The sequence below is a fragment of the Chlorocebus sabaeus genome, chromosome X (assembly GCF_047675955.1).
Source record: "Chlorocebus sabaeus isolate Y175 chromosome X, mChlSab1.0.hap1, whole genome shotgun sequence".
NCBI lineage: Eukaryota > Metazoa > Chordata > Mammalia > Primates > Cercopithecidae > Chlorocebus > Chlorocebus sabaeus.
Genome location: NC_132933.1, coordinates 145,042,133 through 145,058,079, shown reverse-complemented (window position 1 = coordinate 145,058,079; position 15,947 = coordinate 145,042,133). Strand labels below are relative to the sequence as shown.

Sequence of the window (15,947 nt, the reverse complement as noted above, 5' to 3'; positions counted from 1 at the left end):
AGCTTTTCTTGTTTATAGTCAGCTTACTGCCATTTTATTGCAGGCAAATGGGATTTCCTAAGAAAGGAGATAAAGACTGACATTCTAAGGTTATATAATAAAATATTATGCCTAAACATATGCTTTTAGTGTATTTCACCTCACAATATTCCCAGCGAAATTCACCTTACCAATGAACTTCAACACGTCTACAGCACTTGTTCTCAGCTGAGGGTGATTTTACCCCCTAGGGACGTTTATCAATGTGTCTGTCATAACCTGGGGTAGAGAGGGTGGGGGGTGGTGGTGTCCTGCTGGCATCTACTGAACAGAGACCAGGGATGCTGCTCAAATTCTTACAAAGGATAGACAGCTGTCACAAGAAATAACTATCTGGGGAATAATCTGGGTCCCTACTGCCAGGAGTGCAGTGTTTGTGGCTGAGAACGCCGATGTGGAAAGCAGGGGTGTAGTTTTCACACCCTGTCACTTGGTACAGCACTTTCAATGTTGGACATATGTGAAACCACTGATTTGTGTTCTTACTAAATACACAATGATAAAAATGAGAGCTAGTGTCTTCCTATAGCAACAGTATAAAACACTGCCAGGTGCACATTCCTGACATGTTCTGATTGACTCTCTTCATTTTGCATTTTATAGAAAAGAGGTGTTTAGAAAATTATGCGACCTAGCTTCCTTAGGGATTAAATTCTCAACAAGTTTCATTTATCCTTAAAGTTTACTGTGGACTTTAATGAGAATCTAACTGTTTATACAGAACCTGCTGGTATAGTTGAAATTCAAAGACAGATTCAAATTTATCTTCCTCAGTTTTTCCAAGATAATGACCAATCTCAAATTCAGTTCTTATTTCACCTTCACAAGGCTAAATGTGAGAGGATCTTGTTAAGAGCATTCTCACACATGCGAAGAAATTCAGGATATCACTGCAATAGAGACAGGGCAGAATTTTCTCAAGATGGCCAGGGACACTACTGTGCAGGAAAGGCTTCCTGGGTACCTCTATCCTACAGCATTCACACGTGTCAAAAGACCCTTTTGGAAAACACTTGTGTATCAGTCTTAAACATGAAGAATTCAATGATTCGTACCAATTCAGGGAAGTAGTGGAACTCCACCACGTCACTGCACTGTTAATTTTTTTTTACACATCATTTTAGCTCAGCCATGGAGGTTACATATGACTTTCGTTTAACCTAGGGGCTCACCTCCCTAGTTATGCTTTGCTAAAGGCTAACATTAAAATGTGTTTGGATTTCCTAGTTGCATGCATGCTTCTAAAGAAAAACAGCCCACAACAAAATCTGGAACTCAAAATGAATGAGTTGGTATGCAAAATGCGCACACTTGACACTCGGGGGATACTCTGTAGAGCGGCACACCAGGAGAGGAATCAGGAAGGAATCATGCAAAATAATGAACAGTATGAAGAGATGGATGTCTGCAGAGTGGAGGCACTTGAAGGTGACCATGCACATCTGGTATGTACTTAAGAGTTGATGAAATACTTTCATACATACTTCATTTGGCCTTGTTCTGAAGGTATCCATCTTAAAGATGAAGAAACTAAGGCTCCAAGAAGTTGAGACTCACCAAAGGTCCCAGAGTCCACCAATGACAGGGTTAGGTGGATGTGTACCACTCCTCCATGACTCTTTTCCATCCCCTAAATTATCTGCATTTGCAGGAACTGATCTCATCTTGGTTTTGATCTGTTGGTGACCCACAGACATAAAGGGTCATCCTTGGAGGGAACATTTTTCTGGGTGTGGCACCCAGAAATCAATCTCTCAGATGGGAAATAAAGATATGATTTTGGAGGGGGGCCTCCTGGGGCTCTGGTTAACTCTATAAAGGGGTCTCCCCTCTGCAGGCTGCCTTCAAGTAATTGAGCAGCAGACACCATCTGTGTTTCCCTTTGTTAGTACAGTCACTATAAGGGAGGAGCGGAATGGTTGACACCAATAAATTCTGAACAAAGGAATGCCTTAAGGCCTGCATCTGTATAAACCTATAACGGTTTATAAAGTAGAAAAGACTGAGTTAAATCCTCATGAACATAAGATTCAAAATTCTGTGGAAATTCAACTCTAAATAAAATGAAGAGTTGGACCACACAGTCCGCAAGGGTTCCAGGAAAACGATCAACTAGCATTGCAGCTTTCAAACGAGTGATTTTCCATGCCACTAAAGGTGAAGCTCATTAAGATAAGTTAAGTATGAATCATCATACAAAATTATTTATTTTAAAAAAGAAGGCTTATGATGATGAGCTGTAAAATCAAATGCCTAAAGGTGGCAAGAACGCAGCAGCAACCATTTCCTGAAGTATTACAGATATCAGTTAGCACATTGTTCATGAAGACAGGTGATAAGTAAGGGGTTAAAGAATAACATTGATAAGAAAAAGTAAGTCCTATTCAGCCTTAAGAAAAGAAAGTGGTGACTGAATATGGCTTTAAAATATCATGACAGATTCATACAAGGGTGCTGAGCAGGGGTGTGTATGGGTTATTATTTGTTCATGATTTATGAAATATTGGCTCCATTCAGCATGCATAAAGGGCTTTACCATTTAAAACACACTTTCACAAGCGTTATCTTATTTATTCTGCACAGTAACACTAGTTAGTATTACTGTGCGAATTATTCCATTTCAGAGATGAGAAAACTGAGACTCAAAAATAATTAGTCCAAGAGGACGACATCAGGAAACGACAGGCCTAGACATATCACCAGGACACTCATAAAACAAGTAACCATCCTTGAGGAGATTCAAAAAGACCTCAAAATACACACACACACACACACACACACACACACACACACACACTCTCTCTCTCTCTCTCTCTCACACACACTTTCTAAGCTACAGGTTTCTAGTTGGATTTTCAGGTACGTAGGCACGCTGTCTGTAACAAACAGCATCAGTCAGCTAGTGGATAATGAAAAACTAGGCATTTTAAAAAAAATTCAACTATTAAGTAGCAGAACAAATGAGTTAATGATAAAAACAGAAAATACAACATGGAGCAAAGTTTAAAGGAGGTGAAAATCATCAGTGTTTAGTATTTCATGCTCTCCCATGCTCTTTTCTCTAACTTGAGTTTTAATCAACCTCTCTCTTTCTCTCTGTCTCCCATCCCCTCCATCTAAAGAATATCCAGATACTGGGAAGTAGACTTGTATTAGTTCATTTTCACACTGCTGATAAAGACATACCCGATACTGGGTAAATTATAAAGAAAAAGAAGTTTAATGGCCTTACAATTCCATGTGGCTGGGGAGGCCTCACAATCATGGTGGAAGGTGAAAGGCAGATGTTGTGAGACTTATTCACTACCAGGAGAACAGTATGGGATGGGGAAAACCATCCCCATAATTCAATTATCTCCCACTGGGTCCCTCCCACAATACATAGGAATTATGGGAACTACAATTCAAGGTGAGATTTGGCGGGGGGACACAGACAAACCATATCAAGACCCCAGGCTGTATATTCAGAGCCAGGTGTACCAAGCCCTGGGAGACCTGCAGCTACCCATCATCGAGCTGCTTCAACACATGGCTTCAGAGCCTCCTGTCTCCACCTAAAGGGAGTGGGGTGACCTTCAGGCAGCCTCCCCAACCCCAACCAAAAAGGTCAGAAGCACCATCCTCCCATGGCACCACCTCAGACAACATTCTCCCACCATCCTCTTCTTTCACCGGAACATATATACTTGATCATGTCCCTACCTGGCAGGGGGGTTACTTTACTTCCTCTTCACGCTTATTCCTTTCCTACATCATCCCTAGTCTTCCCGCACTGTCACTCTTTTCTGCTAAATTCTTCCTGAGTATTCCAGGCATAGGTTTCACAGTTTAACAGTCACCATCTGCTATCATGGAACTATTCATCCTTCCTTCTTTTTAATTCCGAAAAAGGTTAAAACATCCTCCTAAACACGTAGAATGTTTCTTGTAGAACCCAGAATAAATGTCAATTATTCGATTTTCTCCTTACAAGTATTACACATTTGTGTCAACAATTTCTCTTCTGTTCAATGAACTCAAGTAATTACACGAATTCTCTGAATAGTTATTATCCAAAACAAAGGAACTAGAAAAACATCATGTTTTCTAAACAGCAACAGTTTGCTATTGCCGTTATAACAAATTACTACAAATGTAACCGCTTCAAACAAGACACATGTATTGTCATACAGTCTGAGGGTCCAAAGTCTGATATGGGTCTCACTGGGAAAATCCAGGTGTCAGCAGGGCTGCGTCTCTTTCTGGAGGCTCTGGGGGAGAATGTGCCTCCTTGCACATTCAGGTGTTATGAGAATTCAGTTCCACAGGTTACAGGGCAGATGCCCCCTTTTCTTTGCTGGCTGACAGTGGGGAACTGCTTCCCTAGAAGTCTCTGTGCTCCCCTGGCATGTGGCTCTTACATCTCCAAACCAGCCATGGTACACAGAATCCAGGAAAGGTGTCCATTTTTCAAGATTCAGGTACTTAGTTTGGGTCCACTTGGATAATACGGGATCATCCTCCTATCTCAGACCTTAAACTTAATCACATCTACAGAATCCCTTTTGACAGGTAAGGTTACATCTGGACAGGTTCTTGGGATTAGGGTAAGGGCAGCATTGGGTGTCATTCTTCTGTCTGCCACATAAAAGAGATGGATAGGGAGGATAAGCATTTTATCCAGCATGGGGTACAGTTAGGTAAGAATGCTAGACGCATGGACCACAGTCACAGCTGGGCCCCAGCCAGCTATGTGATTTTGCCCGGGTCATAGAGTACGGAGGGCCCAGCTTCTTTCTTTTCTTTTGTTTTAAATCAAGCCAGTGTAACAGATACAACCTTGGTTCATATCCATTCATTTCACACATATTACAGAGTGCCTACACAATGGCTGGCAGTGTGGCAGGTACTGGGCTGTAGCAGTGAGCAAACCAGAGAAAGCCCTGCCTCTTGGAGCTTACACTCTGGTGAAGGAGGATGGACAATAAAAGCTAACCAGGACAGCAGTAAAGAGGTATCATGCTAAAGAGTGATACGTAAATCAGGAGGGATGTAGGGAGATCAGGGGCTGAGAGTTCTGTCATTGTAGACAGAGAAGCCAGGGATGGACTCTGTGAGAAAGAGAGATCTGGGGGCAGAATCCCTCTCATTTTATGTCACAAGAGCACATAGTCTATTCCTAGATAAACACGAAGATGCATGTCTGCCCACCGCAAGCCTTATCTGTCTGTATTGGACATTGATGACTTAGGACCACTTAGCATGGGTTGCCCAGCTCTTCCCTTTACACTGTCAAATCTACATAATATTGTAATGAGATTATAGAATAATATCTTCTTATAAGATAGAAAGACTCTTAACTTGTAAGTGACAGACTGACGTAACAGGGATATTGAGGAAAAATATTCTAACCTATCGAGTGGCCAAGTAATTTTACTTGTCAATTCAACATTTCATTAAGTATTTCAAATGACAGCATCCAAGTATATGGAATTTTACCACTTACTCTCAACCCATTACCTTCCGCTGTATGAAAATATACATTCTCCCTATTACCTGAAGCTTGTTATGATTTGCACTAGAGGGAAAAACAAGAAAAAATTCCAAAAGAAATACACCCTTTCCACCCTACAAATATTCAGTGTATTACCACAGCAGGCACACTGGTATTTGGAAATCAATCAGCTGAAGTATTTCCCAGAGATAATGAATTCTCAACCAACCAACTTTCAAATGTGTTTGGACAGAAAGACATCAGAACAAAATGGAAGAAACAAAACGGAATATTAGATTGAAAAGTTAAGAGACCTGGGTACCAGAATTGGCTCCCACTGCCACACAGGATAATCTTGGGTACATTGGTATATCACATAAAATATTTTCATTCACTTCTCTGTTAAAAACATAAAAGGGATCAGGTGCGGTGGCTCACGCCTGTAATTCCAGCACTTTGGGGGGCAGATCATTTGAGGTCAGTAGTTCAAGACTGGCCTGGCCAACATGGCGAAACCCTGTCTCTACTAAAAATACAAAAAGTAGGTGGACATGGTGGTACATGCCTGTAATCCCAGCTACTCAGGAGGCTGAGGCAGGAGAATTGCTTGAACCTAGGAGACAGAGGTTGCAATGAGCCAAAATTGCACCACTGCACTCCAGCCTGGGCAACAGAGCGAGACTCCATCTCAAAACAAAAACAAAAACATAAAAGGGTCACAATAACACCTATCCTACCTGATTTACAGAAGGACTTGAAGGACTGAATAAGAGAGTACATGTTAAAAACCCTACATACACTCCAAAGTATTAGCCACATAGATTACGGGAATTATTGCTACTAAATTGCATCAGCGACTTGCTTCACATAATCAGTGTGAGATCTGAACATTGCGACACTGAACAAGTACAGGGAGCTTTTAGATGACAGTGCATCATGAGGCGGCCTCAGGAGGGATCCTGGTGAATACTTTCATCAAACATGTAATTTACTGAGCACTCAATCATCTATCGGGCCTGATAAAAGATACAGGATCTAAAGAACATGGTAATGCTCATTACTTTTATATAAAGTATTGAAATCAGCACCTGCTGATTTCTTCAAATAGGAAACATGGCTTTATTACCTTAATGAGGTCCTCCCTGGAGGAAAAAGTGGAGACTAAGTGATTTTCTCTGGTTCTGGTGTTGGTGATGGATACGTGCAGTCGGTTCTGGGCCAGCTCGTGAGCGTTGGGAGGAAGAATCGACTCCATTCCACTTCTAAAGAAAAAGCAATCTGCATCATTCACCTTTAATTATTGAACGCCCTGTAAATATTTTACAAGAGAGAATGCTGAGCTTGCCACAGTTTGTACAGAGAGTCGTCAACATTCTGTCTTCATGTACTTTTGGGCAAAATGTACTCTGTATACCTTAGTTGGGCCATGATGTCATAACCAGGTGTTACTGCCCCAAAAGACTGTCTTCTGATTTCTTCGGCAAACTTGTAGGTAAATTGGTTACATTCCTAAAAAAAGAAAATTAAGAAGTGACCCTATGTGTCATTATTAAAGGTGTGCAAATTCTCCACCTGGCCGGGGCCTCACCCACCACTCTCAGGCCCTTTGCAAAGTATACACTCTCAAAATCCTAATCTTTTTGTTTTTTCCTTTGTAAAGCACCTTAAATGGCATTTGCCCCATCTGAAAAATCCTTGAAGGCTCAATCTGAATTTTAATTGAGCACATTCTTCAAAAAGTTTCCTCAGCGCAATTAACCTTCTCTCCCACACCTATTTTGTGGTCTCAGCAGCAGTTTGATTACAACCCTGCAATAAAGCTGATTACAAATGACAGCACCAGTGACAGAAATAGGAGTGGTGACGTCTATGGTTTGCACAGACTGAACCAGTCTTCGGAGATTCATCTTGGGCACTGGTATTTTATAAAGTCTTTCAGGGATGCTCTGTCTACCCTGGACCGGGATCCACAGAGGTGACACTGTCAGTTCATCTTCACATCATCCTGCAAGGTGGGTATAACCATCCAACTTGACAGATAAGAAAACAGAGGATTGGAGAGTTCAAGTACCTATCCCAATATCTCACTAAAAATGAGTCTCAGAGCCAGGATTTACACCCAAGTCTGTTTTGTATTAAATAATGAATTAATTTGGCAACTAACTGGACACCATGTACTTGGCTAGGCACTGGAACTTGGACAGGATAAGATACAAAGAAACTGTGCTCATGACATTCATAAGTGCCTCCAAGAGCAGGTGACAGAGGGCTATGAGAGCCCCCACGAGGGTGTGTTTGGCTCTCATTTAGTGCAAAAAATAAATAATAACAGGTAAACTAATTTGAGAATATGAGGACATCAAGTCTCAAATTCAGGTAAATTATTCAATGTCTTAACATTGCAGAATTTCAGTTAAGTGGCTATATTATTGCAGTGGTCTCTCCTCTCCCCACAAAGATATCCACATTCTAGTCCCTGGAACCTGTGACTAGGAGACCTTTGCTAAAAGGGACTTTGTAGAGCCAATTAAGGACCTTGAGATGAGGAGATAATCCTGGATGACCTGGGTAGGACCAATGTCATCGAAAAGGTTCTTGTAAGGGAAGGAGGGAGGTAGGAGAGGCAGAGTTGGAGAGATTTGAAGATGCTGTGCTTATGGCTTTAGAAATCAAGGAAGGGGTCAGGAGCCAAGGAGTCTGGGAACCCTTCAGAAACTGAAAAAGGTAAGGAAATGGATTCTCCCCTGGAGCCTCTGGAGAGAGTGAGCAAGGACATTTTGATTTTAGCTCAGTGAGACCCTTTTAGACTTAAGACCTCCAGAGTTGGAAGATGATAAACACATGCTGTTTTAAGCCACTAAGTTGAAGGTCCTTTGTCAAAGCAGCAACAGGAAATGAATACGGTGTGTGTCAACCTCCAACCTCGTGGGTTGCCAAAGGTTTCCCTCCAATTTGACACCCAGGCTGGGACTTAAACATAAACAGGAATCGGGCAGGGGATGAAGGTGAAAGCAGAGGATAGTAAAAACAACAGCAAGAACAACTCTGAGAGGGGCACAGAGCTGAAATGCGTCCCTATGGCGAGCCACAAGTAGGGCTAAGTCACATAGGGCCTTGTGATACAAGCTGAGAAACATGGGCCACATTATCCTAAGTCAACAGACAGCCTCTGCCCCGGGGGTAATGAGGTGATCAGATATACCTTTGGGTGACATCACTCTAAGTGCTATGAGGTAGGTGGATTGTAGGGAGCTTGAATGGATATAGGCTGCAGGAAGCTCCTGGGTGAGAAATGGGGGTAGCCCCACCAAATGTATGTTCATTCTACTGAGCTAGACTACCCATCAAGCCTATTTCTTTGTACTAATTTTAGTTATATTCAATACTCTCCATAGCCCAGACCAGACTGTAAACTTATTAAAGATGGACTTATTCATCTTTGAGTTCCCCACTGAGTCCAGCACCATGGCTTCCTCGCAAATTGTGAGGGCAGAGGAAAGACTTGCAGCATTGAGCTCTTCCATATCAACGTCTAAATTTGCCTACCACTTAAAACATGCCCTGTATCAGGTGCTCCTCTTAATTATTCATGCATAAGCTCAGAACAAGATTAATTACACACGTATTTGTCACAACAGTAAAAAGTTTGAGGAACTTACATCATCAGCAAGAACCAAGCGAACACGAATCTGAGTAGGTAGAAACATTTGCTAAAAAACACTCAAGGCTATCCTACAGGTGGATTATTTCATATGCTAAATATAAAGTAACTAAAATAACCTTAAGTCAAAGGGTTACTTTGGCTGAAAAATTATTTTGAAGAAGAACAAATGAGGATGCCCTAAGGAAACTAAGAAAATTATTTTCTACCTTCCCATGGGAGCACCAGATAAAGACATCTTTTCATCATACCAGCACCATCAGACAACACAACCCAGTCTCTCATTTAGTGCAAAAAATAAATAACAACAGGTAAACTAATCTGAGAAGATGATGGCATCAACTCTCCAATTCAGGTAAATTATTCAATGTCTTAACATGGCAGAATTTCAGTTAAGTATAAGTGGCTGTACTATTGCAGTATTTCCAAATCAGGTTAATTCTAAATCATATAATACATTTTTTAATTTGCTGAGAATTGGAAACCAAGTCTACATAACTCCAAAGCTTAGGATTTGCCAGAGCTCAAGAAAAGACTGCAGTAAAAAGGAAGAAGTAACACCCTGAGAGTCCTCTGCTTCAAAAATGAAACACAGTTATGGGAAGGAGGTAGCTTGTAATTCAAAGCATATGAATCTGCTAGTTTATGGGGAATTTTCCCACCTCATTTATACCTTGCATGGCTTACGGTTCTCATCCTGTTTAATCTCTGCAGTTTTTAAATCATTTTTCTAGTTCCCTGTAAATCAACCATATAAAGACAGGAAGATAAGTGGATTTCTGAATGATTGGCCTCAAATCTAGCTTCCCTTTGATAAGCAGCTCACAAAAGATCTGAAGTGAGATTTTGATGATTAAAATTGCATAGTTTTAGAATTTTAAATGTGACTGAAATTCACTCTTGGTCATGAGGGTGTTAAATTATTATTTCATTATTGTTCAAAGCTGCTAAAGTATATAATGATTAACAAATATAATATCCTCCAACTACAGAATCCAGCTCTCACAGTCAGCAAATGTTTGATCACTGTCTGGATAGCAGAAAACAGATTTTTAAAACATAGATTGCATTAAATAAAATACTGAATGAAGACTTATTTGTATTACTTCTGGATAAATTGCTTGGAACTCAGAGCTTCCTCTTACTGTGAGAATTAAAAAAAATTAAATTCCTATACCATTCCACTTAATAGAAACTGTTTGCCCACATTTTAATTTATATGTCTATTTCTACGTAGCAGTGAGTAGAGACTTGTTGCCCACATGTTCAAGGCCTTGAAAACAGGCCCCATGCTCTTCTCATCATAGAAAGAGGAAATATCCTTTGCTTGAAAGGAACAGAGCTGTAATCTTAAGGATAAATAAAAACTCAAGAGTAATATGTCATTATTTCCTTATTTCACTATCACCCAAAATAATCTTTTCCACAACCACAGCACAGATCCCTAATAATTACATCTTAAAAGAAAAGTCCTAATCCTTTCTGTTTCCAAGCAAAGGATTAATTCTCTGCCGTGTTAACTTAGTAGAGTCAATGCTCATGTTTGCCTTTGGGTCTTAATTTCTTGATGAGCAACACAGTCTAAGTTACTACTTAATTACCTCTATTTTTTCTGGTGCTGTTAGCAGAACAGAAGCAACCAAGGATCCCGCAGACGCCCCAGCGAAAGCTTTGACATCCTTCAGAAGTTTTTTGCCATGTCTGCAAAGTGCAGATGCTGCCCCCAAGTGGTAAATGCCCAGAAATCCACACGCTGCAAATGACAGGTTGATGTGCTTCATTCTAGCTGCAGCACTGGCAATACAAAAAGCAAAAATGCTTTAAGTTGGAATAGTTTATCCCACGTACTGTGTAGTCTTATGTTGATCATCGTTCCAAGGCTTTCTTCTAACATCATTCTCTGTTTTAAGCACAGTGGTTTCAATTAATTCTAAATAAACACAAGAATATTTCAAGGAAAACTTTTCTTTCCCTCCTCATCTTGACCCAAGTCTTATACATTAAAAACAAACAAACAAAAAAACCCCCAACATTCCACATTTATTCGGTACATAGATTATGCAATCTACGATTTAATTACTTGGCAAGAAACAGATGTATACATTCCAACTGGCAAGGGCATTTGGTCTTTTCTCTTGACCCTTTGAAACGTTTTGCAGGGTGGGGGCGGCACTGCCATTATGAAACAGAAAATTATTAGAGACCGTATCAAATTCCAAATGAACAATACACTTGTTCTTGGTAAGTGTATCAGAAAAGTTTAAATATAGTTCCCTACTCCCCTTCCCCATTTCTATTGAGCACCCATATTTTTATGAACGCCAATACAATCACTCAGTAACGCAGTAAGCAATTACTCAACAATGCAATACATTTCTTTGCCAAGTATCTCAAGACTAACTGAGGTCATGACTGGCGAAGGCAATTTAAGGCTCCATGAAAAGTCAGCCACGCCACTTTATACTTGGAACACATCTAAATAGAAAATTATGTTTTCCTATGCCTCAGTGCGCACTACTTGCCCACGTGAATGAAATTGTGCCTCCACAAGGCTGTCCATTCTGAAGGCCTCAGGGTTTCCTTGGGGGCCCAAGGGCCCCATTCAGGGACCCCAAGATGAGGCACACTGCAGGGCCTCGAATTTAGGGACCTAAGACCGCCTGTTCCTGATGCACCCGGCCAGGCCCTGTGAGGGCAGGAGGCTCTGCCGCCGCAGGCTGCGCTGGCGTCCGCGTAGACTGAATCCCAGTCAATGATCCGGGGGCGAGCCCCAGTTTTGATTCCACTTCTGCAAACGGGGACGGGAAGGGGTTTGGGTGCTCAGCATCCAGGTGGCCAGACCCAGCCAGCACAGGCACAGTGCCCTCCGGCGGCTTAGAGGCCGGCAGGGCCGGGGTGGTCCCCGCATCAGTCCCGCAGGAGCACACCCTTGCTGGGCCCCAGGGCTCCGTACCAATGCAGCCCCGGGACACTTCCGTGTCGAACGAGTCCCTTTAAGCAGATGGCGGGGCCCGACCGTCATTCAACGCCCTTCCGCCGTCAAGGTAAAGCTACGCTCTACGCAAGCCCGCCCAAGAAAGTCCTGCGGCAGGGGTTGGTACCGCCTCCCGCGCAGACATGTGACGTCATCGCGCCAACGCAGGCGTCCGCTCGGCCCCGCCTGCTCTATTTAAACTTCTGGATTCAAGATGGCCGCTAGACCGGAGAGTCCTCCCGCGCAGGCAAGACCTACTCGTTTAGAGTCATGTTATCTTCGAGTATCTAGAGAGACATTTTAACCCACACCCTAGAGAGGCGTTGTAATCCTTGCGTATCTTTTAACGCTACTTGGCCCTCACCTGCGAATCTACTGTTCTTTAATAATCCTCATTTTCTGTGCCTCGGAAGTGCCTTCCTCTCTTCGCGTCTGTTTTCCGGAAGTGGTTCTTCTCCCTCTTCACCCTTGCGCCCGCTTGGGCGGTCCAGCTGCCCCTAGGGCCGACTCCAGGGGCTATTTGGCGGCTGAACATCCCGCAGTTTTTCAAGGCGTGCCTTTGGTTTTTTTAAGAAGTGCTATCTAAAGGAAAGGCTGGACTATGGCTCTGGAACTTTCATATCCTCAGTTGACCTTAGGCTGTGTGACCTTGAGCAGGTAGCATAACCTGAGTTTCCCGCGTGACCTATGTGCAGATTGAGATGATAAAATGAGAGAGCTAAACCGGAAAGCTCTTCCCACATAGCAGGCCGTGAGCAGGTGGCCGTTTTGTCCTCTGCCACCACTGGCTCAGACTAAAGCAGTTTCACTGACCGCCAAGATTGCATGCCATGCCCACCAAGATTTAAAGGACTCTGATAATTCTTTCTCTCCCCAGTGTTTTCCCTATCTAATCTTAATAAGCAAGCCTGGAGGAATCTCTGACTTGTGAGTGAAGGCTCTCCAGGTGCCCTGGTTTAAGGGCAGAGATTTATTTTCTCTGAGGCTACAAAGGAGCATCTGGGAGATGCGAGAATTCTTCTACCTTAGGCAAAACAGGGAGGAGGGTTGGAGCTCTCCAAGTTGCCTCTGGCTTGAGCTTTTTCTTTCTCTTTTGGTGTGTCCTCTCTGGCCAACAACACCTGTGAGTCCTTGATTTGGCGATTAGGGAAGATGTTTTTAGTTCACATAACTATTCTTTAGAAAAAAATCCTGAAAACACCTTATTGCCTGATCATAGAATGACTGCATTACTCAGAATTCTTTACCTCCTCTGGAATTTAGTGAAGGGAAGGCCCAACGTACATTAGGAAAATACAGGCACACTCCAGTCCTTAAACCTTCCACAATCCTCTAACTCTTTGAGGTCGAGTGTGATCCTCCCCAGAACTACATCTTCCAGGAAGTTCATGAGAAAGGAAGGATCCCAGGTCCCATCCCTGATCTCCTGAATCGGCATCTGCATTTTAACAGAATCCTGAAGCAGTGGTCTAACTCCTTTGGTTGTGGTATGGTTTGAATGTATACCTCCAAAATTCACATATTGAAATACTAACCCCCAAGGTGATAGTATTAGGAGGTGGGGCCTTTGGGAGTTAAGTCATGAGGGTGTAGCCCTCATGAATGGGATTAGTACTCTTAGAAAAGGGACCCCAGAGAGGTCTCTTTCCACCATGTAAGGATAAAAGTACAAGGAGAAGATGGTAGTCTGCAAACTGGAAAAGGGCCCTCCTCAGAACCTGACCATCTTGGCACCTTGATCTCAGACTTCCATCTTCCAGAACTGTGGGAAATAAATTTCTTTTATAAACACTCAGTCAATGCTACTTTATTATAGCAGCCTGAATGGATTAAGACAGGTGGTCTGGTTTAAAGTGATGTGTTGGCATCAGAAGTTTAAGGAGAGACTGGATTCACAGAACCAGAATCTGGGATGCTGTTTACAGAGCAAGTATTTCCTGCATTTGGACACTGTCGGCAGGTCGATTCAGAAGACAGACGAAAACTTTATCACCGGGCAGCCTGGATGAACACCACAACTTTGAGATCTTTCACTTAAAGGGAAGATAAGGGCATCCACTATTTCTACACCTGGCTGGCGGAGTGAGAACTCACCAAGGGTAAGTCTCTTTGGAGCAGCAAAATGCTCCATAATTTACCTCTTAAAATTTTAAACTAGTATTTCTTCCTTACTCCCTTCTGTCTCGTATTGTATCTCCATGTAACTAGTCAAAAGTTCAGCTCCCAGCTGGGTGAGGTGGCATGTGCCTGTAGTCTCAGCCACTCAGGAAGCTGAGGTGGGAGAAGTGCTTGAACCTAGGAATTCATCTTCAGCCAGGGCAGTGTAGTGAGACCTCATCTCTAAAGAAAAAACAAAAGACGAAAAAAGTTCAGCTTTCTAATGTGAGGAAGAATATCATATTCATTCACATTTGTCTTTGTCATCTCATCACCAAGCCTAGCACTTGGCATATAGTATATGATCAATAAATATTTGTTTTGGATGTTGGATTTATGTAAATTACCATTGTGATCTGAATATATAGTAATTTAATTGCCCTTTAAAATGTTTTTTTCTGTAATTAATTTTGCTTATTTTTGCTCATCTGTTTTCCTTAGTAATTTAGTTTCAAACAGGTTTGTTTATTTAGCCATTTATCATATAATTATTAAGCATCTGTTGTATAGCAAGTGTTACATTGATACAGGTCATACATAGTTGAAAGAATTCAGCCCTTATCAGGGATGCAGAGTCCAGTGGGTAGGGAGACATCTGATGTGTAATTACAGAAGTGTGATGATGTGGTATTGCAAAGCCATACACAGATGCTCTGGTTGTGCACACCAGCTATGGAGTAGGAAACCTTTAGCTCCGGGAGGTGCCTGCAGTAGCACCCAGCACAGAAACAAAATGCCCCACTTTTCCTTTCCAGTGCTCCCTCCCAGGAGGTTTTATTCTGTATCCCATACGGGAGGAGAAATGGACATGGATAAGGGATGCTTGTCCACACCTCTGCTCCAGGGAAAGGACCATATCTCAGAATCTTTGAGTCTGATCAGTTCTTTCAGTCTACTCTCCTTGTCGTGTTATTTCATTTTCCAGTCTTGGCTTTTTTTTTTTTTTTTTTTTTTCCTGTTTTGTTTTTTTTTTTGAGACAGAGTTTTGCTCTTGCTGCCCAGGCTAGAGTGCAATGGCACCATCTCGGCTCACCGCAACCTTTGCCTTCCGGGTTTAAGCGATTCTCCTGCCTCAGTTTCCTGAGTAGCTGGGATTACAGGCATGTGCCACGACGCCCTGCTAACTTTGTATTTTTAGTAGTGACATGTTGGTCAGGCTGGTCTCGAACTCCCGACCTCAGGTGATCTGCCCGCCTCGGTCTCCCAAAGTGCTGGAATTACAGGCGTGAGCCACCGTGCTGGCCAGCATCTTAACACCTTAATACCTCTTGTCGATCAACGTTACAAATGATTTGGTTTTTAAAAAAAAAACAAAAAAAAACTCTTGTCATGTGTATTCAATATGCTTAGTTTATTCTGCCTCCTGCTTGATAATTGCTCTTCTTTGTCACTTCCTCCTCATATCTTGCAAACTGATCCCAATGAACTGTGCAGCTTAGATACATGCACTTTAATTTCAGGGGAGTGTGACCACACTGCTGGAGCACTGCCCTTTCCATGGGGGCTTCACAGTAATAACTCAAGATAACATGCCCTCTCTGCCTAGTTTAAGCAATATCTTGTCTTGAGACCACCGTGGAGTTCAGAGAAAGGAACTTTTGCAATCTTGGAGTAGAACTCCCCATCCAAAACCATGGAAAGAG

General features: G+C 42.3%; 1 protein-coding gene and 1 long non-coding RNA gene across 11 annotated transcripts in view; one reads left to right on the top strand and one right to left on the bottom strand.

Annotated features, from left to right (window-relative positions):
* PNPLA4 (patatin like domain 4, phospholipase and triacylglycerol lipase) overlaps window positions 1–12,253 on the bottom strand; it is a 95,712-nt gene extending 83,459 nt beyond the window's left edge. For 9 of the 10 annotated variants that reach the window (XM_073013888.1, XM_073013889.1, XM_037986315.2 and 6 more), the window contains exons 1-4: window positions 12,127–12,253; window positions 10,775–10,967; window positions 6,927–7,021; window positions 6,639–6,774 (exon numbers count right to left, since the gene is read on the bottom strand). In XM_073013888.1, coding sequence (XP_072869989.1) covers window positions 6,639–6,774; window positions 6,927–7,021; window positions 10,775–10,954 — 411 coding nt within the window. In that variant the 5' untranslated portion in view covers window positions 10,955–10,967; window positions 12,127–12,253. The other variant, XM_073013885.1, reaches the window with a different exon arrangement.
* A 116-nt stretch (window positions 12,254–12,369) lies between these two features.
* The window catches only part of LOC119619951 (uncharacterized), a 430,825-nt gene continuing 427,247 nt past the window's right edge, over window positions 12,370–15,947 (top strand). The window contains exon 1 of the long non-coding RNA XR_005236358.2: window positions 12,370–14,246. This is a non-coding gene — a long non-coding RNA (uncharacterized lncRNA). The remainder of the gene's footprint in view (window positions 14,247–15,947) is intronic.